Below are 21,765 nucleotides of genomic sequence, written 5' to 3' on the forward strand. Positions count from 1 at the left end.
GGAGACTCATGAACCTGAGCTGCTTTTCTGCTCAGTACAGTTCTAGTTTTATCTGAGTTAGTGCAGCATTTCTGTCAGCTCAAACCAGTCTGACATAAAGACTGATTACCACAGAGCTCTACAGCCTGGAGAGGAGAAAGTGTGTCATCCTGCAGGTGTCTGAAAAAAGCTGAGAGAAAACCATAATCACTTTAAATTATTACCTCCACCAAAGTAGAGGTCATGTTTCCAGCAGCGTTGCTTTGTCTGTTAGCAACATAACTAAAAAAATGGACAGATTTTGATTAAATTTTCTGGAAATCTGATAAACAGAAAAGAAACAAGTGATTAGATTTTAGGGGTGATTTGGATCAGGATCCAGGATTTTCTTTAAATGATTCCTTACTATGGAGAGGTAGGGATAATTTCACCAGATTCTGGCTCAAAACTAATGTCTAAAATCACTGGGAACACATTACAATGGCTTGGTGGAGGTCTGTGGTCTCTGAGTGCTTTTAGATTTTATTTATACATTCAGATTAGCTCTCAAACGTCTTGTAATTGGACAAAGATTAAATCCCTATAAAGGGTTAAACATTAGTTTCTGACGTCATTGGTGTATATAATTAAATTATATTTAGGTAAGTACTACGGTACATTTAGAAGTTAAATTATATTTAAGTAAGTACATTTAAGTAAGTAATATTTCAAATACAAAGCGGAATAAAAGGTTGACTTCCTCTTCTGCTGCCGGAACTTCCCAGTGTGACACCAACCGGAAGTAAACAAGCCGCTAACAGCATCGTTAGCTTTCCTCGTGTGAGGACGGAGCAGGAAGACGGTTGTGTTGTCGTCTCTCAGCTGAATATTTCAGTGTTTCAGCAACAATGTCTTCAGTTCAGCATCTGAGAGAGTTTATCAGCGAGCGACTAACTGCTGCTGCTGAAGAAATATTCACAGAGTTTGAAAAAACCATCGTCCAGTACGAAGAAGAGATCGATCGTCAGCGCAGACTGCTGGATATCACCTGGAAACCACAGATAAAGTTAATCAGAACAGGTATGAAACACTGGGATGGTCTGAATGAACTAACACATGGACTCATGGAGGATCCTGATCAGAGCTCTACGGTACATTTAGTTTAGATTTATTTGCTTTATTTGTCAGGGACCATGTAGAAAACCTGATCCACAAGGTAAAGATGCTCTGTAGCAGATTCCAGCGTTCTCACTAATTCCCATCTGTAGTCCACGTGGCAGCATTTAGTTTTAGACTGAGAGGAAAATGATGCTGCAGCTGCAGTTTCAGGCAGAAACACTAAGAGAGACGCTGAGATGCCACTGTGGGCTGGTTGCAGACGTTTCACATCTCTACCACCCCAATGCAGATATTTGCAGGGACGTAGTTAGCAGGAAATAATAGAAGCTTTTCACTGTACTTCAACACTTCTTTCTTTCTACGTTTTTACTGACATGTTTCTGTAGTTACCGTCATGTGTTGCTGCTACTAAGAACTTCATGGGTAAATCCAGAGTAATTATGAAGCTGTTGAACAGTAGTTTCCTCGTATTTACCCATTTGAACTAGCTGCAGTTACCGGGTAAGTAAGTGAACTTCACATGTTCTTACTGGGTAAATACCTAAAACTGACTGATAATTTGGTCCTTTCAGGAAAAAATGCTTAATTTTCATCTTTATTTGGGGAAGATGATGTTCCCATTTAAAATGAGTGTGTTTTGTAGTGATGGGACTTATGGCTCTTTGAAACGAGTCGTTCATTCGGGAGTCGTCACTTCAAAGAGTCGTTCAAAAGATTGGTTCTTTTATGTTTTGCATTATTTTAAAAGAGCAGTGTTTTAATCCTAAAATAAAACATTGCATTACAATTTAAGGCATATTAAACATATTAAACTTTTCCATGCAGCAGCCCACCTGTGGAGGTCTGTTTGGTCCAGCAGGACCCACCAAAGATTTCATGCAGTAAAATAAGCCAACAAGCAGATTTCCAGCCAGATAAACACACTGATGAAGTCACAAAGTCTCCTCATCAGCTTTAACCTGGACTAAGAAAATGTTCCTCATTGGCCCAGTTTACAGCTGTTTCTGAGCTGGACCAGGACAGATGTGGACGGTAGCCTACGTGTACAGACTAGTTTAGCTGAGCAGCAGCAGTACTGAAATATCCACCTGTCACTTTAACACAGCACATAAAATGAACTGGTATTTTCTCTGTGGTAGCAGGAAATCCCATATAGACCCTGTATGTCCAAGGCTGGAATAACCAGTAGCTTTTATGTTTGGGCTGATGGGAGATGGAACAGTACAGCAACAAACCAGGTGGTTGTTTGCAGTTGCACCAAAAACCATGTGATATGATCGCTGTGACACGTTCCAGGTCACATTATTGGTTTTCCTGCACACTTTACAAAAAGCTTCCCGATCGTTCCCCATGACCGGCTAAAGCCGGTCTTTAAATGCCGGGTCAGCGAGCCAAAGTTGTGGGACGGAACGTGGCTTGCTAGCATCAATATACTAGAGCTGTTCCGACACCACGCATGCACACAACAGGTCGGACAGCAGAACCGATCGAGGCTTTCAATGCCGGCCCAGGTCCTGCCGTCCGTCAGTCTGTTCGGAGCAAAAATAACAGATATTTGTTTGATTTAAATAACGTTAGCTAGCGCTTTTTTCATACGTTACCTGATGCTTCGAACAAACTGGTTAATGTTAGGAAACGAGCGGATCTGATGCTGGAAAATTCCATTAGCAAGAAAGCAAACTTTCTAGCCATCTAACGTTAGCTAGTTGTAATGTTAATTCCAGCATTGTCTGATGGTCTTGCTAACTAAAGTTAACCATTTAGCTTGCTAGTATTTCAGCTAGCCAGCTGGTAACCTTACAGTAGGCTTATCATTAGCCCCGAACTTTAGCCTGGTGCTTTGCCCTGAGTTCTGGCTTCTAGGAATTCTGAGCTACCCTGAATATTCATTACGGAGGTTGTCGTGTGCGGTCGCTAGGGTTGCCAACTGTCCCGTATTAGCTGATACATCCCGTATGTTTGTCTAAATTGGATTGTCCCGTACGGGACGCCTCTTGTTCCTTATTCTAAATGCTGCTCGTTGTCTTTGTTGCGGTCACGGTTGCCTAGAGACAGACGTCACCTACCGGCGCTGCTCACAACACCTGAACCTTTTTAAAACGTCCTCTGCACCCGATACTCCACCACGTCCTCAAAAACGAAAACGCTTTCATCCTTAGCTGGACAGCGTCGGAGATGTTTACAGGACAGATTGTAAAATGTGTCGGCGTGTTTTCAGTGGTGGGCGGTCTGACGTCAGACATCACGCATCAGGAGAGCAACACTGGAGGCACTCATCATCTCCTGAGACGGATCCGGTGTGGGACGTCATGTCATGATTGATCCATGTCCGGAATTCAGGACCACGAGTTTTTAAAGTCGAATGAAGGATCATTTATTTAATATACAGCAGTATCAGCCGTTATAAATATTTTATATTTGTCCATTTAAAGAAAAAGTCAGACTAAAGGCGGGGTGCCCAAAGTGGGGCCCGCGGGCCAGATTTGGCCCGCCTGACTGTTTGGTTTAGCCCACCAATTAGATATCAAAATTCTTCCTTTTATGTCATTCTTGAAAGAGCAACCATAATACACAATTTAAGAAAGATCAACCAGACCTGGTTGATAATCTCTGTCTACCTGGAGATCTTACAGGGCTCCACTACTTTATACAGGGCTGTATGGGACTATACACCTCACTCATGGTGCTGCTGTTATATCAAAGATCCACCATGAGCCTTTGTATATGTAATGTTAAATTTGTGGGCTGAACCATAAACATGGAGCGCCATAGGCAGTGGCATACAGACTAGAGGCGTTTTAACACTGCATGGGAAGAGAAATATTTTTTACAGATGTTAATTCTAAGGAAGTCTGTCTTATCTGTAATCAGTCTGTGGCTGTACAAAAAGAGTACAATATACGTCGTCATTATGACACAAAACATGCAGCATTTTCTAAGTACCAAGGAGAGGCGCAAAAGAAGAAGTCCAGTGAGCTGCTAGCTAAACTCCGTTCACAGCAAAGTGCCCTTGCACGGCCCTCAGCTCTCCAGGACAGCGTGACACTGGCCAGCTATGAAATGTCAGCTCTGATTGCAAGGACTGGAAGATCCTTTTCAACTGGGGATTTTATTAAAGACTGTCTGTCCACAGCAGCTTCGTTGGTCTGCCCATCTCAGACAAGGGTTTTCTCTCAAATCAGCCTCTCCCGCAACACGGTGACCCACCGTATTGAAGACATGAGAAAGAGCAAAAGGAACAATTTAAAACCAAAGCATCTGGATTTACTGTTTTTTACTTGCATGTGATGAGAGCACAGACATTTCGGATTCAGCGCAGCTTTTAGTTTTCATCAGAAAACCTGCCAAATGCAGCCGAACATTGACAGGCTAGTAATGTCCAAAGATCAGCTTCATGTGTCTCACTAGTGTTAGCAATTTGCCTGGTGGAACATACATTGTTTGTTGTTTCCATTTTGCACTATGCTTGGTTAGAATTAGTGCCTGTAGTTTTGTTTGATGTCCTACTACCTGTGGCTTTATTGTTACTTTTCCATAGTGATGTTAGTAGTGTGTTATTTGCACAAGTGTTTGCATGCATGTACAATAATTAAAAGAATTATAATTTACTTTTATTTGTGTTTCACCCCTAAAATCGCTGTGTTTGGCCCGTGGCGCACTGGTACAATTTCACTTTGGCCCTCGGAGGCAAAAACTTTGGGCACCCCTGGACTAATGGATCAACAGTTAATAAATAAATGTTGTTCAGAGAAAACGTTTATTTTTAAACTATAACTTAACTTTAATGGTTACATGAAGTTCTCAGTGTGTTTAGTTTATATTTTAAAAATTCATTGTTGCTCCACACAAACAGATCTGCTTTAGTTACTGGTGCTGCTGCTGCGTGGTAGATTAACCAGTATCTCTTTAACTAGGTTAAGTGATTGTACAGTAACTAAGTTGTGTGCATATGGTATTTTGTTATGTATTTTCCTCTTGTATGATAAATAGGGATGCATGTTATTACAGCTTTATGGAGCCTATTAAACTCTTTATATGCAGTAACAATAAACAATGTGTTCATTGGTAATAAAGCATTTAAAGCTTTCAGTATAACTAACTGCTTTTTAAATCACACTTTTACTAAAAACACCGGCACAAAATAAAACACCACTGCTGTGGGTTCCCCACCCCACGGGAGTCGGGCCGTGGTGGTCGTGGCCCTCGGGCGCTGTGGTTGGCGTCCCTTATTTTCTCTTCTGAAAGTTGCACCCCTAGCGGTCGCGTTAGGCAGTCATTCATGGCAAGTGAACCGATGGATGCACATATGGATATTTACTGTTGCTGTTTATTTTTTAACTCTATGTTTTGCCTCTGTGGAGGTTAAATGACCCTGCTGGGATAATTAAATGGTTCTTAGATTCTCCAGTGTGGTGTAGACCAGAGCCTGCCGGAGTTCACAGTTGGAGGTGATGCTGTCAGCTGGTGGGCAGATGTCTTTCAAACGGGAAGGTACCCAGCTCTCACCACAACGGTACAGGCAGCATAGTCAGTGTTCCATGGACCACAGGTAGAGTCATCTTTTAGTTATATGTCGGAAATCATTGACTCGAAAAGTGGCAGCATCGACATTCTTAGTGCCGTCCAAACCGTCAAACACACCATGCTGACCCGAAAGAAGACGGCAGTAGAGATGTTTAACAGGGTAGACATAAAGTACGGGCCAGTAGATGAAAAGATTTGTGCCAGAACATCCTGTCGGCTGGAAGCAAGGACAAAGCCTTAAGGAAGCAGGAAACCTTGATGGCCTCCTCTACTATATGTAATGTTTTTCTTATGTTATAAAACCAGTCTGGTCCTCCTCTATAATTTGAGGCACGAATGTCTCAAATCTTTCTTTCCAAGACAGGAAAACAATTCAAAAACAATGTTAAATAAGTAATTAGAAAAACAAAATTCAACAATTCCAATAAAATAAAAAAGGGCCTTACACTCGTAGGTCAAGTGAAAAATGGAGCAGTTTTCCTGAAAAATAGCAAATATATTTTTTTAAACAAAGGCTGACACTACAAGTCAGGGTGAAATGCAGAACAAACAAAATCTCAAAAGTACCTAATTAACAACAATACTTGCTTCCCTGACATCTCTACATCACTCTTTACAGTTTTTTACAAGAAAACCAGCATGTCAACCTTAGATGGTTTTAGACATGAGTGCTGACATGTGACAACATTTCCACTAGCACCAAACAATCTCTCTGATGGCGAACTGGTGGCTGGTAAGCACAGGAATTTACGAGCCAGTTTGCTCAGCCATGGAAAGTTAACTTTGTGCACTCTCCACCAGGCCAGTGGATCTTCCTCTCCATCGATAGTAGGAGTCATCAGGTAGTTGTCCAGTTCAGCTTTAATGGCATCCTCCAGCTCCATCGTGAAGGAAAGAGGAGGGACAACCTTGCTCTTGAAGAAGCTGCCCAGTGACCGCTTTCCCTTCCCTGTGGTGGATGGGTCTGCCTTTGCTGCACCCTGGTGGTGCATCTGTGGTGCTGAGACGAGCCTCTTTTCCTATAAAACATAGTGATGAGAGCTGGCAAAGTTTCTATGTAAACAAAATACCAATCAGTGTAATAAAAATGTCACTTGTACTGATGTGGTATTCTAAACATTACTAAACTACACAAAGGTACCTTTCGTGCCACCTGCTCCATTTCGATCTTCACTCGCTCTTTGATGTGTGGGACATTCTCTGCACTTATGTAGTCAGTCTTGAATCTAGGATCAAGGAACGAAGTCATGTCCATTAGCTCCTGTGTGGCTGGATTGCTGTATTTATCTTCATTGAAGACAAGAGCTCTTGACTTTATTTCCTTGGTAAGATCTGTGTCCTCATCGCTTCTAGTCAGAGTTGATGTTCTCAGGAGATGGAGAACTGGCTTCAGGTACGACACACTTACATAGGCTTCACCAGACAGGGCATCTGTAAATTCCTGAAGAGGACCAATGGCTTTGTTTATTGATTCAAGGACTTCTGTGTCCTGCCAAGTGGGGACCAAGTGACGTGTCTTCTTGTCTTCAGACAGAACCTGAGACAACACCCTCTCAACCATTTTTTGCCTTGAGCCCCATCTTGTTGGACACTCTGAAGTGTGTGCTCCTGGGCCGGGTGGCCAGGCTATTCTGGGGCGGGCTGGGCGGGGATTCTGGGCTCTGGTGCCCGGGGGTGGTCCTCCTCCCTCCGGGGTGGTGGGCTCCCTGTGTGCTTGGGGTCTGGTCCTGCCCCGGATGTGCTGCCGTGGTGTGGGTTGGTGCATGCCCTGGTGTCTGGTTGACACCCTGGGACCCAGGGTATGGCCCGGGGGCAGGGGGGGTGTAGGGGTTTGAAGGAGGGCTGAGTGGGATTCGGGGGATTATAGGGGGAGGTGCTGGGGTGTGAGACAGGGATGCTTGTATGTTGTGTGTGTGTGTCTATACTTTGGATGTTTGTGTGAATGGGGGGGTATGTTTGTGTGCGTGCGTATGCATGTGTTAGGATGAGTGGGGGTGTGTCTGGGGAGTGAGAGTGGGAGGGTTGGATGCTGTGCAAGTGTTTATATTTTTTGGGTGGGGCTGAGAGGGCATATGTGAGTTAGGGTGAGTGGGAGTGTGCAAGGAAATAGGTGTGTGCATGTGTTTCTGTGTGTGGTTGGGGCGGGGTTAAGTGCACTTGTCGGGGGGGGGGGGGGGGACTGGGCGGGCCTGGGGGTGGTGGGCCGTGGGTCTGCCGCTGTCCCCATACTCTCATTCCCCGTTAGGGGTGTGGGAGGGTGGGAACTTTCTGGGGTGGGTGGCGGCTCACTGGCTGCGGTCCCTGAATGGCCCGATCGTGGGGGGCGGCCTCTCCTGGCCTGTCTTGCCTGGGGGGGCCTCCTGGGGAGCAGGGGTGCCTAATGCCACTAAAGGTTCATCGGAGGAGACCATTCAGTGGTCTCCTTGGATGCACCCCCGGGGCCGGGTCCTGGGGTGACTGAGCTGGTAGGGGTACTGGCTCTATGGGGGTTCGGTCAAGGGGTCAAGGGGGGGTGCTTGGGGCTCGCTGTCCGCTGGTCCGCCTGGGGTGTCCCCCATGGGGCATGGTGGGTGGGTTGTGTGTGGCGTGATTGTGTGGTGGTGAGTGATTGTGGGTGCGGCACGGGGGAGGGTGTGAGTGTGGGGTTATATGGGGTGCAGGTTGAAGTAGATGGGGAGTGGGGGGAGGGGGCCGATAGCACTCTGGATCCTGGGGTGTGCGGCTGGAACATCGGGGTGTGTGCTGGCCTACGCCAGGTGGCTGTCTGGGGGGGCCTGGTCCTCCTAGGCATGTTGCGGGCCCTCTGCCTTTGGGGGGTGGGGCGTCCGCCTCTGGGCTCCTGGGGCCCTGGGCCCTTCGCTTGGGCTGCCCTGGGTGGCCGGTCCCTGGCGGGGCCGGTGGCTGCTGATCTTGGCCCACTGGGGCCTGTGCCCCGGGACCGTGGGGGGCTCCTGCTGGGGCTCTCCTCTGCCGCCCTTCGGGTGGGGCTGGAGTCGTCTTCGTGTTGGGGTGGCATAGGTTAGTGCTCCGGGTCTGCTGCTGAGGGCCCGGCCCAGGCCCTGGTCTGCCTCTGGTCTCCGTGGAGGCGTGGTCGCATTTGCATGATCTCACTCACCACTCTTCATCACTGATCACTCCTTGTTTCTCATGCTCTGCATGCTGACAGTCACTGAGTTGTCCAATGGGTTTTAACACTAAGCGATAATTATTAAATTTTTTTTTTTTTTTGTATTTTTCCTGTGAGTTAGTATCTGGTCGCTGTTATGTCTTTTTGATTTGGTTATTATTTAAAAACTCTTAATGACTGGCAGCCCTGTTTTTTTTTTTTGTTTGTTTGTTTGTTTTTTTTCTGTGTGTGTGTTTCTGCTTTTGTAAAATTTTCTGGTGTGTTCATGTACAGGTGTAACAGTTTGTTGTCTGGTGATGGTGTGGATTGAAGGTCGTTTGCTTCTGTCTGTGATGTTTTTGTCTCCTTTCTTCTTTCCCTTTTGCTCTTTTTGCTATTTTCCATCTTTTTCTGTCCCCTCCGGTCAGGTCCAGCAAGATTACATAGATTCCATGATTCAAAGTAAATAAATAAATAAATTAATCACATTATCAGAGGAGCCTTACCCATAGGCCTCCCCTTGGTACAGCAAATTTGTTCAGCACGATACAGAAACCAGATTATCATTTTGCTGCTATGATGCTGGACAGGACAGGTTAAAAAAAAAAAAAAAAAAAAAATCCCCAACTCCGCTTCTGGTTCTGCTGAAGCCATTTTTAAACACGTAAAGATTTCAAAGCACAAGGAGCATGTTAATTCTGATTGGTTAGCATGACCTGTCCACGAGCAGAATGCTGCCTCTGATTGGTGAGCTTGCCAGGATGGTAGGATTACGGCATGTATGTGTAAAATAGTTGACACAACAGATCCTGGGTCAGTCAGGAGCGCTGTAAAAACCGCAGCTTTGATGATCACGTGATCGCGTCGTCTGAAATTGCAATTTTGATCAGAAAACGATAAATCGTTCAGCCCTAGTCTAGTGTCCTGGTGCCAAGTCCACATGTTGGCTTTCTTATGCCTTAACATGGTGTTCGTTATGGACAATCCATGACAAGCACAGAAGTCCAATAACAAAACACCAATCAGATTCAGATCAGGGGGGGCTCCCAACACCCCTTTTCTTCCAAGGACTCCAAAAAGAGTGGATACTCTGAACTGCTGTTCAGTGCATGAGCACAGTCAGGACCCGTCCACTCCATCTGAAGGCGGAGGGAGGCTACCCTCTCATCCACCAGGGTAAACCTCAACGTACAGGCACCATGTTGGGGGGCAATGAGCATGCCCAAACCTGGAGCAACTCCACAATACAAGAGATCCAGCCCTTCTTTAGGACGGTGGTTCCAGAGCCCAAGCCATGCATTAAGGTGAGTCTAACTACAACTAGCCGGAACTGCTCAACCTTGTGCACCAGCTCAGGCTCCTTCATCGCTACAGAGGTGACATTCCATGTCCCTAGAGCTATCTTCTGCAGGCAAGGATCAAATCTTCAGGGTCCCTGCTTTCGGACACCACCCAGCTCATACTGCACCCGATACCTATGGCCCCTCCTGCAGGTGGTGAGCCCATGGGAGGGTGGCCCATGTCACCCTTTCAAGCTGAGCCTGACCAGGCCCCATGTGCAAAGGCCCGGTCACCAAACGCTCCCATCTGTGCCCCACCTCCAGGCCTGGCTCCAGAGGGGGGCCCCGGTGACCCATGTCCGAGCAAGGCAAGGGAAACGTGGGTCCATATTTTTCGACATCATAGGGGTCCATTGCATCGCGTGTTGTCTGGTCCCTCCCTTAAAAACCTGTTTGCTATAGGTGACGCTACAACATATCTCCTAGGATCATCAGGATGCCCAGACACCCCCACCATGGTAAGGTGGCAGCTCAGGGAGGAGTTGTAAGCCCTCCGGTCTCATCCTACACCCCGGGTCTTGTCTTGTATGGTAGATCTGGGCCTCTATTGCTCTTGTGCTCAAGGCCTGCTCCCTTGCAGCTATGATCAGTGCCTCTGTGCTGTCTTTAGCCTTGTTTCCATTTAGTGGTTCGGTTCGTGCCGGTACGGTCCGGTATGTTAGTCCAGCCCTTTCTAGTCATTGGTAGAATTTCTCGATATCAGCCAATTCAGTTATCTGTTGGTGGTACATCCCATGGAGGGGCTTTTTCTCCCTTGATGGTTCCGCCATCACCACTTGATCTGTTTTCCACTGCCTGAGACATTCACTGAGCGCTTCGTCCGTTGAGGCCATCTTCCTGATGTATTCAAGGATGTTGGATGTTTCATCCCGGATAGTGGTTCTGACACTCCTCTGCCTCCTTCCTTGCGCTTAGTGTACAGTCTCAGGGTGCTGGATTTGGGGTGGAACCCTCCATGCATGGTCAGGAGCTTTCGTGTTTTCACATCTGAGGTCTGAATCTCTTCCTTTGGACAGCTAATTATTCTGATGACCGGCAGGGCATAGCTGTTAATTGCCCGGACCTTATTCTTGCCATTGAGTTGACTCCTTAGGACTTGCCTTACTCGTTGGAGGTATTTGGCTGTGGCTGCTTTTCTTGTGGCCCGTTCGAGGTTGCCATTTGCTTGTGGGATTCCAAGGTAATAGTAGCTGTCCTCAATGTCTGCTATTCTGCCGTCTGGGAGTGAGACCTCTTCTGTATGTATGTATGTATAGTTGTACATTTCTGTATAGGGCTGAACGATTTTGAAAAATAATCTAATTGCGATTTTCCCTCTGAATATTGCAATTGCGATTTCATTTGCAATTACTTTTCAACGTCCTCATATGTACTTTTCAACAAACACAATAAATCAATCTGTACTATAATAAACAACCAGATTTATTGTAAATAAATAGTTTTTTCTTATACATTAGGCTAATGTTAAGATAAAGACACATGACATAGGAATGAATATGAAAGACTATCTACTTTAATTAGTTGTAAACTTACAAGACTGCAAGTCAAATTTTAAGTAAGTATTCACCATGGCAAATTAACAAAATTCTGCCAAACAAGTGTGGTGTAAACATAAGTGAAAGTTAGTAATAAGTCACAGAAACTAAAGTGCAGCAGATTACAATAATGCAAACAAAGCTGTGGCTTTACCACTTAAACATTTCCAACTTTTATGTTTCATGAAACATGATATGTAAACATATGAACTAAACTTCTTAAACACTGTCTGACCTTAATTAGTCAGTTTATAAATATATATATATATATATATATATATATATATATATATATATATATATATATATATATATATATATATATATATATATATATGTATGTATAGATTGATTTATATAAATAAAAATAAAGCTTAGCGATATCCAACATTAACATCACACATACTAAAGTGCAGGAAAACTAAGGAGAACAAATATGTTCTGGACATGTTTTCTTTTAGATAAATCAAAATCCCAATGAACACAAAATAAACAAGTGTATGTTCTTATTAAACCTTAAGAAAGAAAAAACTTTTTGAACACTAATGAAAATACTATATTCATTCAGTAACAGCAGCAAACACACATCAGGGCAAAATGAACGGCACAGTCAGCTAGAGAGATTCTTCTGTATAGTTCTAAGTAGCTCACAGATTTTTAGCGAGGAAAACCAGCATGTCAACTTTTGCTGGTTTCAAAGATGAGCGAGCGCAAGTTATTATATTCCCCTCAGCACTAAAAAGACGCTCTGAGGGAGCACTCGTGGCAGGGACACAGAGATACTTGCGGGCCATCTTGCACAATCGTGGAAAACTGATTTTGTGCACTTTCCACCACTCCAAGGGGTCCTCTTCTCCATCAATAGCAGGGCTCATGAGGTAACTATTTAACTCTGCCTCAGCAACATCTTCAAGTTGCAAGGGAGAAGCAGGACACGCCACAGTGGTCTTGAAGAAGCTGCCAAGAGACTTCTTCACCTTTTTGTCAGGGGGTTGCACACTTTCAGGCCTTGGAGTGGTTTCTGTGCGAGACCTCTTCTCCTACCAGATAAAAAAAAAAAAAAACAGCAATTAGTAATCAGTTAGATTATGAATAAATAAATATAAGGTGCGTTTGTGAAATATTAGATACACAATTATTTCTAACCTGGTTGTGTGCACGCCTTGCTGATTCCAGCATTTCAGTCTTGAGTCGGGTCTTAATGGCAGGAATGTTTTCTGTGGTGATAAACTGGGTTTTGAACCTGGGGTCCAGAAAGGATGCAACATCCAAAAGCTCCTGGGTCCTGGGGTCATTGTACTTGTCATTAAGGTATGCCAGGACCTTGGTTTTGATTGACCTAGTCAGGTCAGTGTCCTCTTGATCTTCAGCCAGGACTGATGTGGCCAGAAGGTGAAGAACTGGTTTGAGGTAGGAGATGCTTACATACTTCTCTCCAGAGAGAGCATCTGTAAAGTCCTGGAGAGGATGCAGTGCCTTGTGAACAGACTCCAACACCTCAATATCCTGCCATGTTGGGATGAAGGAGCGTGCATATCGGTCACCTGACAATACGTGAGATATGGCTTTGAGCTGCTCTAGCACCCTGGAGATCATCTTTGCCTTGGATCCCCATCTTGTTGGGCATTCAGCGATGAGGCTGTGCTCGGGAAGTTTGAGCTCCTTCTGTGCTTCAGTCATTGCTGCCTTCTTCTTCCAACTGTGGGAGAAGTGTCCCACCAGCCTTTTGCAAAGCCCTATTGCTCTTGACACTCTGTCATCTTTCAGCGCATGTCCTGTAATAAAAAATAATACAAGAACAGTATAATTTATAAAGTTCTGTGATACAATGTTATCAATTTAAACACACTCACATTCCCTCCCTCCAACTCTTCTATTCATTATTAATTTTTTTTTAATTTCTTGTACACTGTACTGGTCTAAGTACCATAATTTATCTATTAATTTATCTATCAATCACTCACACACAGATACACCGCCTCTCTGCTCACACACAATCACGCACACGCGCGCATTCAGTATATAAGTCACAATACTAATTTACGTACCGATGGCAAGATGTAGTCGGTGCCCAAAACACTGGAGTCTTGTCCATTCATTTAGCTGTGCTGCCATCACCATATTCGATGCGTTGTCCGTCGTTATGCATACGTGGTTTTCTTCCTGTAGATCCCAGCTAGCAAGCCCATCTCTCAGGCCGGCTGCAATGTTTTCCCCCGTATGGTCGTCCGGGAAGTAGGATGCTTGAAGGCAACGAGCTCTGAGATTTAAGTCTTCGTCAATGTAATGCACTGTTAGACTCTGGTATGGCTCCGCTGTACGGCTTGACCACAGATCAGTTGTTGTTGCAAAAAATTCCACTGTTTTCAGTTCCGCTGCAACTTTCTGTCTGCATTTCTTATATAGCTCAGGTATAGCAACCTGGCTAAAATGTGTGCGTGACGGAATTCTGTACCGCTTATCCATTGTGTTGACCAAAGCCGTAAACCCAGGCTTGGTCACCGTGCTAATGGGCATCATGTCTTTAGCTATGAACTCCGTTATTGCCAGAGTTATTTCCGCGTGCCGCTTTGAATTATGTTCTTAAGGAGTAACACTTTCAAACAATTCTGTCAGTGATCCTTGTCGGCTTGTATTTTGCTTACTTAAAGTAGCACTGGTCGATGGCGTTTTAGTCATGCAACTATCGTACACGGCTTTGTGATGGTTTTTCAAGTGTTGATAAAGGTTCGTAGTGTTACCTCTTGAGGTAGCAACAGTAGCAAGGCAGGTTCTGCACAATACCTGACGTTGCGCAGCATCTTCTTTTTTAAACCCAAAATAATTCCACACAACTGACGTACTGTTCCTCTTTGGTACTAAACTTTGTGCAGTGTCAGTTTCTGTCGAGCCTGAGGCCATTGCGCAACAGGTTGCAGCGTTGACTTCTCTCCGTTCGCAAGTCACGTGACCAGATCTCGCGACCATTCAAATCGCAGCCTTTGCGGTTAGAAAATCTCATTTTGTCTTATCGCAATATTATCGCAAATGCAATTTATCGTTCAGCCCTATTTCTGTAGAAAGAATCCTCCTTCCTGAAGACCTTGGGTTGACACACAACTCCAAGAGCTGGCGTCAAACAACCTCACATAGTGTCTCCACCAGAACCAGTCTAAGGGTCTGAGGAAGGACCGGATGAAGGTCATCTTACCCTCGTAGTGAACTTTTAACAGAGCTTGTATATGAAGAGAAGAAACCTTAACAGAGAATAAAAGCATGAAGAGTAAAAATGTACAATGTAAAAAGTGTAAATGAATATAGTAAAGGAAGTAATTATAGGTGTGATTATAATATTATATATAGAGCATAATAAGTCATATTTCTTCCACATTGGAAAAAGGGCTTTCATGATGATTTGGGGGCAGTTACATGTGTTTGTAGATGTTCTGCTTCATTTGAGGATTTTAATTGGTTTTTCATTTACTTTAAATGTGTTTTATAAACTCAGTTTGAATGTGTGTTTTTGTGTTTGTACATTTTAACTGTGCTGTTAAACTCTTTGAAAAGAGATTTTTAGTCTCAGTGAAGCTTGTAACGGTTAAATAAATAATAATATAAATATTAAGTCCTATTTTTTCTTTTTTAGGAACCCTAGTAATTAACCTAAACCAAAATCTTTCTTCATGTTTTTCATTTGTCCCTTTATCCCTCCAGAGGTTCCACATCAATATGTCTACAAGGTGGATGAAGCTCTTCAAGATGACCAGCAGCTGTGCAACCAGAACTCAAACCTGGACCAGGAGCAACCAGAGTCTGCTCGTATTAAAGAGGAAGAGGAGGAACTCCTCAGCAGTCAGGAGGAAGAGCAGCTTTGGCTGAATGATGAAACTGTGAAATTTCAACAGCTCATCCAGGGGAATCCCGAGGCGTTCCCAGGCCAGCCGAGAGATGTCGTCCGTCCAGCATGTCCTGGGTCTTCCCCGCGGCCTCCTCCAGATGGGACATGCCCGAACACCTCATCAGGGAGGGGTCCTGGAGGTATCCTGACTAGCAGGGCTGCACAATTAATCCGATTTTGGCCACAATTAAATACACCTGATCGTCAACGATATTTACATTCAAAGTGCGTCTCTGCTGCATCTCTGATCACGTACATTCTCACCCTGTAGTCTGCCAACCACCAGGAGGCCAACGCAAGGCCAAAGCTTCATTAAGCTGCCTAAATAACAAGGGCGCAGTAACACACCCCTTTAACAGCCGGCAGCTGGTTGTACTCAGTGCTGCCAACTAGGGCTGCAACGATTAGTCGACGTTGTCGACAGTAAAAATAGTCGTCAATGAATTTAGCCGTCGACTATTGTCTGCAAAAGAAAAAGAAACTACAGAGTGAGACATCGTCTTCTTTTTTTATCCCTGCTGAGAGTTGCACATGTGCAATAAAGTCCGCCAGAGGAAAAATATGGCGTGGACTAGGGAGCAAAACGGTGGCCGAGGACGTCAAAAGTCTGGAACAACTTCACGTTAAACTTATAAAATAAATTAAATACATGTGAGGTTTGTAAAGTGGACCTTGTGTACGACGCAAGTACGTCTGCAACGCTCGAACACTTAAAGAGGAGGAACGTCGGACTTACATAACAACCTCATGCAAGATTTCAAAGCTGAAAGTGAAATAAGATCCATTTATAATAATCATGAGATACATAATCCGACTGGTCGACTAGTCGTTTTAATAGTCGGTGACTAATCGACCATCAGAATAGTTATTAGTTGCAGCTCTATTGCCAACGAAGCGACTTCATCACTGTATTTAGCGAGTTTTCATTCACCTCTAGCCATTTTTTAAAAAACGACTAGCGACAAATCCAGCGACTTTTTCTGGATTTTTGTAGACTGACGTGAAAGAGCGTATAGTTTACTCTTCAGTGAGGAGGGGGGCTGCGCCAACCCCTCCCCCGTCCAGAAGCACCCAGAAGAGGCTTGTTCCTCACGCAGTAGAGCAGCATTCAGAGCAGGAGATGATCGCCTCCATTTCATGACCAGGCTGAAAATGAAACGTACATAACTGCTGCTGGAGGATCCCGCGCTGGCTTCCTGTCAGATATTAATGTTTATTAATGAAGAGTGTCGACATAAACATTTAAAAAGTTAAAAGTGTTGTGACATGTTCCAGACTCGTAATTAAAAAAAGAATTACATTTAATAATATTAAACTTAAAAAACAAACAACGTCTTGGCTGCACGGAGGTTGGAACCTTGAGGGCGGTGGCCTTTCTGTGTGGAGTTTGTGGGTTCTTTCCAGGTACTCCGTCCAAACACATGCATGTTAATTAATGACTCTAAATTCTCTATAGGAGTGTGTGTGAGTGTGAATGGTTGTTTGTCCCCCATGTGTTGGCCCTGCCTCTCACCTGTTCATGCTGGGATAGGCTGCAGCTTACCTGCGACCCTTAATGGACTAAGCGGTACAGAGAATGAATGAAAATCCACGGTAGCATCCATTACAACTGTATGTACTAGTGGTGGGATGTTTGGCTCTTTTCAAAGAGCCGGCTCCTTTGGCTCCCGATTGGCTCTTAATTTAGCATATTTTACATTAACTTCTCAAAAATTATTAGTAAATGTATTTCTTGCATTATTTGTCATCTATAGTAATTTATTTTATTTATTTATTTATTTTTTTAACTTGTCCTGTCCAGCATCATAGCAGCAAAATGATAATCTGGTTGCTGTATCGTGCTGAACAAATTTACTCTACCAAGGGGAGGCCTATGGGTAAGGCTCCTCTTGATAATCTGATTTATTTATATACTTTGAATCATGGAATCTATGTAATCTTGTTGGACCTGACCGGAGGGGACAGAAAAAGATGGAAAATAGGAAAAAGATGTAAAAGGGAAAGAAGAAAGGAGACAAAAACATCACAGACAGAAGGAAACGACCGTTCAATCCACCATCACCAGACAACAAACTGTTACACCTGTACATGAACACACCAGAACATTTCCTACAACTTTTACAAAAAACAGAGCTGCTAGTTATTAAGAGTTTAAATAATAACCAAATCAAAAAGACATGTCATGAAAAGAGCATATCAATGACCAGATATTAACTTGCAGAAAAAAAAAAAAAACGAATTATCTCTTAGTATATAAACCCACTGGACAACTCAGTGACTGTCAGCATGCAGAGGATGAGGAAGAGGAGTGATCAGTGATGAAGAGTGGTGAGTGAGATCGTGTAAATGCGACCACACCTCTACGGAGGTCAGAGGCAGACCAGGGCAGCGTAGAGACCCGGGCCCTCAGCAGCAGTCCCGGAGCACTAACCCAAGCTACCCCACCATGAAGTCGACTCCCGCCCCACCCGAAGGGCAGCAGAGGAGGGCCCCAGCAAGAGCCCCCGATGGTCCTGGGGCACAGGCCCCAGCGGGCCAAGATCAGCAGCCACTGGCCCGGTCAGGGACCGGCCACCCAGGGCAGCCCAAGCGAAGGGCCCAGGGCCCCAGGAGCCCAGAGGCGGCTGCCCCACCCCCCAAAGGCAGAGGGCCCACACCATGCCTAGGAGGACCAGGCCCCCCCAGACAACCACCCGGCGTAGGTCAGCACACCCCGGGAACCAGGGTGCCATCGACCCCCTCCCCCCACCCCATATGAGCCCACACTCACACCCTCCCCTGTGCCGTACCCACAAGCACCATCACACAGTCACCATCAGCCATAACCCACCCACCATGCCTCGTGGGGGACTCCCCAGACTGACCAGAGAACAGCAGGGACCCCACCCCCCACATGCCTAACGGGGAGTGAGAGGATGGGGAGGAGGACAGCGGCAGAGCCCAGACCCACGGCATCCCCCCACCCCCCCCAAGGTCCGCCCTGGTCCCCCCCACAAGTGCACTTAACCCCGCCCCAAACACATACAGAAACACATGCACACACCTATATCCTTGTACACTCCCGCTCATCCTAACACATACATGCCTCCTCACCCCCACCCACACAATATAAACACTCACACAGCATGCAACCCTCCCACCCTCACTCCCCAGTCCCCCCTCCCTCCCACCATGCCCTGTGGAAGACATCCCTGGCAGACCAGAGAATGGTGAGCCCCAGATCCGGCCCCCACCGCCATCCCCAGCCACCCCCCATCACCTCCCACCCAGACGCGGCCGAACAGGCATCCCCCAAGATCAGCAGCCCCTCATCAGCGCAGCCACCCCCATGTTGACATGTCCACACATACCTGAAGCCAAAACCTGCGGACAGGTGTGCAGGACCGCAAGGCATGGAGATAGTTGTCAGGTGTGTTTTCATTGCAGTGTGGGCAGATGTTTGATTGTGACAGACCCATCCTGAACATCCTTTGTCCTGTATAATGAGTTTTATGCAGAATTTTGAATTGTATTAGTTGCATATAACCAGATCCTCACACAATGCTTGCTCTACACCTAACCATGGTTCATCCAGACTGCTAGGTTTAAGCCATTTGGAGATAAACTGCATCTTGTTAGCTAAGAAAACATGATTAAAGTTGGGTAGCTCCAATCCGCCTCTATCTTTAGTCTGTTGTAAAGTTTTTAGACTGATGCGTGATGGCTTATTTTTACATAAAAATTTTGATATTTATAAGTCCAGTGACTTAAACTAGTTGGAGGATGGTTTAATGGGTATCATTAAAAACCGATAGTTTACTTTAGATAGAACCATCATTTTAACTGTAGCAACCCTCCCCATGAGTGATATGGGTAAACGCCTCCACCGTGAGAGATCATCCTCTATTGTTTTAAGTAGCTGGACATAATTTAGCTTTGTTAGCTCTGATAACCTGGGGGAAACATTTATGCCTAGATATCTAATGTTTCCAGACTGTATTATAATATTGGGTGTGTTTTGTAGGTCACAATTAATGGGCATAATAATAGTCTTAGACCAGTTAATAGAGTAATCAGATATTGATGAGAATGTGTTAATAAGAGGGATTGTCTGGGGGAGAGATGTCAGTGGGTTCTGGAGGAAAAGTAATACATCATCAGCATAAAGACTTATCTTATGTTCTATATTTTTGGCATGGATTCCTTTAATCTCTGTATTTTGTCTTATGGCAGCAGCTAGGGGTTAAATAAAAATAGCAAAGAGTGATGGAGAAAGTGGGCAGCCCTGTCTGGTGCCTCTCTGCAAACAGAAGCTTGGAGAGGTTTGATTATTGGTCTTCACACATGCATTTGGGTTGTTATAGACAGACAGACAGACAGACAGACAACTTTATTTATCCCCGAAGGGAAATTGCGTTGTTACAGTAGTCCAGTGTCATAAGTGGCATAAACTATGAATAAAAAATAGAAGTAAAATATACAATATAAGTAAAGTGGAATAGAAGTAGAAATAAAATAAAGATAGAAATCCAGAGTGGAATAAAATTAGAAATAAATAAAATATGAATACAGAGTGGATTGGCAGATAAAGTGCAGTGGCAAGATGAAGTAATAATGAAACTAGCTATCAGATATTAATATGTAAATATGACTATGTAAATAAAGGATGTGCAAAGATGATACAGAATGTTGGATGTGCAAAGGATACAAATATTGTATAATTATATGATATATAATATCAAAGCGACAGTTATAGGTTGCAGTAAGTTCAGTGGTTGACTTAGTCCAGTTGTGTGATCATGGCTTTGGCAGAGGTGGATGAGTTATGGAGTCTTATTGCAGCAGGAAGGAACGATCTCTTGTACCGTTCCTTAGAGCAGCGGGGTTGGATCAGTCTGCTGCTAAAACTGCTCTTTAACTTGTCCAGTGTGTTATAGAGGGGGTGGGAGGGGTTGTCCCTGATTGCCAGCAGTTTTGCCAGCATTCTCTCCTCCACCACCTCCTCCAGGGTGACAAGTTTAGAGCTGACAGCAGACTCTGCCTTTCTGATCAGTTTCTTCAGTCTGTTGGCGTCCTTTGCCTTGATGCCCGCACCCCAGGACACTACAGCAAAGAAGATGGCGCTCGCCACAACAGACTGATAAAACATCTGCAGCATCTTATTGCAGACGTGGAAGGACCTGAGCCTCCTTAAGAAGTAAAGCCGGCTCTGCCCCTTCTTGTAGATGGCGTCAGTGTTGGTGGACCAGTCCAGCTTATTGTTAAGTGTGACGCCTAGATATTTGTATGAGTCCACTGAGTCCACATCCGTCCCATTGATGCAGACAGAAGAGGGCAGAGGCTTGTTCCTCCTAAAGTCCACCACCATCTCTCTCGTCTTCGCCACGTTCAGCAGTAGGTGGTTCTCCCCACACCACCTCACAAAGCGGTCCACCAGGTCCCTGTACTCTGCCTCCCTCCCCCCCTCCACACATCCCACAATGGCCGTGTCATCAGAGAATTTCTGCAGATGACACGACTCAGTGCAGTACTTAAAGTCTGATGTGTATGTGGTGAAGAGGAAGGGAGACAGCACAGTTCCCTGGGGGGCCCCAATGTTACTGATCAGACGATCAGACACACAGTTATATAATATTTTTATCCAATCTATGAAAGATGACCCAAACCCAAATTTGTTTAACGTTGCAAATAAAAATTTCCAGTTTACTCGGTCAAACGCTTTTTTCTGCGTCTAAAGAAATGACTGTGGATTCCAGATTATGTAGAGTAGAATAATCTATGATGTTAATTAATCTACGCATGTTAGTAGAGGAATGTCTACCTTTAATAAAGCCTGTTTGGTCAGGATGTATTATTAGAGGGGTCATTTTTTCTATTCTTCTGGCCAAAGCTTTGCTAATTATTTTGAGATCTACATTTATTAATGAAATTGGACGGTAACTGGATGGAAGTGCCGGGTCTTTACCTGGTTTTAATAGTAGAGTAATATTGGCTAGGTTCATCTTTGAAGGTATTTTTTGTTTTTCCTTTATTTCTAATATCATATTGTAGAAAGTGGGTGCCAACGTTGTCCAGAATTCTTTGTAGAATTCTGCTGGGTAACCATCTGGACCTGGAGCTTTATTGTTGGACATATGCTGGAGAGCTTCATGGAGTTCGCCGACTGAAAGGGGGGAATCCAAGACCATTTTATTTTCATGTTTTAATTGTGGAAGATTGATGTTACTAAGAAATTTATCAATATAGTCATCTGTTGTAGTTAGTTGTGATGTATATAATGTTTTATAGAATTCTTTGAAAGTGTTATTTATCTTGTCAGGGCCGTGG

General features: G+C 44.6%; 1 protein-coding gene across 1 annotated transcript in view; it reads left to right on the forward strand.

The window, feature by feature from the left end:
* Positions 1–782: 782 nt before the first annotated feature.
* The window catches only part of LOC121645017 (zinc finger and SCAN domain-containing protein 12-like), a 28,134-nt gene continuing 7,151 nt past the window's right edge, over positions 783–21,765 (forward strand). The window contains exon 1 of the mRNA XM_041993288.1: positions 783–1,038. Within this exon, the coding sequence (XP_041849222.1) occupies positions 867–1,038 (172 nt within the window). The 5' untranslated portion in view covers positions 783–866. The remainder of the gene's footprint in view (positions 1,039–21,765) is intronic.

This window comes from Melanotaenia boesemani, chromosome 8 (genome assembly GCF_017639745.1).
Source record: "Melanotaenia boesemani isolate fMelBoe1 chromosome 8, fMelBoe1.pri, whole genome shotgun sequence".
NCBI classification, from domain to species: domain Eukaryota; kingdom Metazoa; phylum Chordata; class Actinopteri; order Atheriniformes; family Melanotaeniidae; genus Melanotaenia; species Melanotaenia boesemani.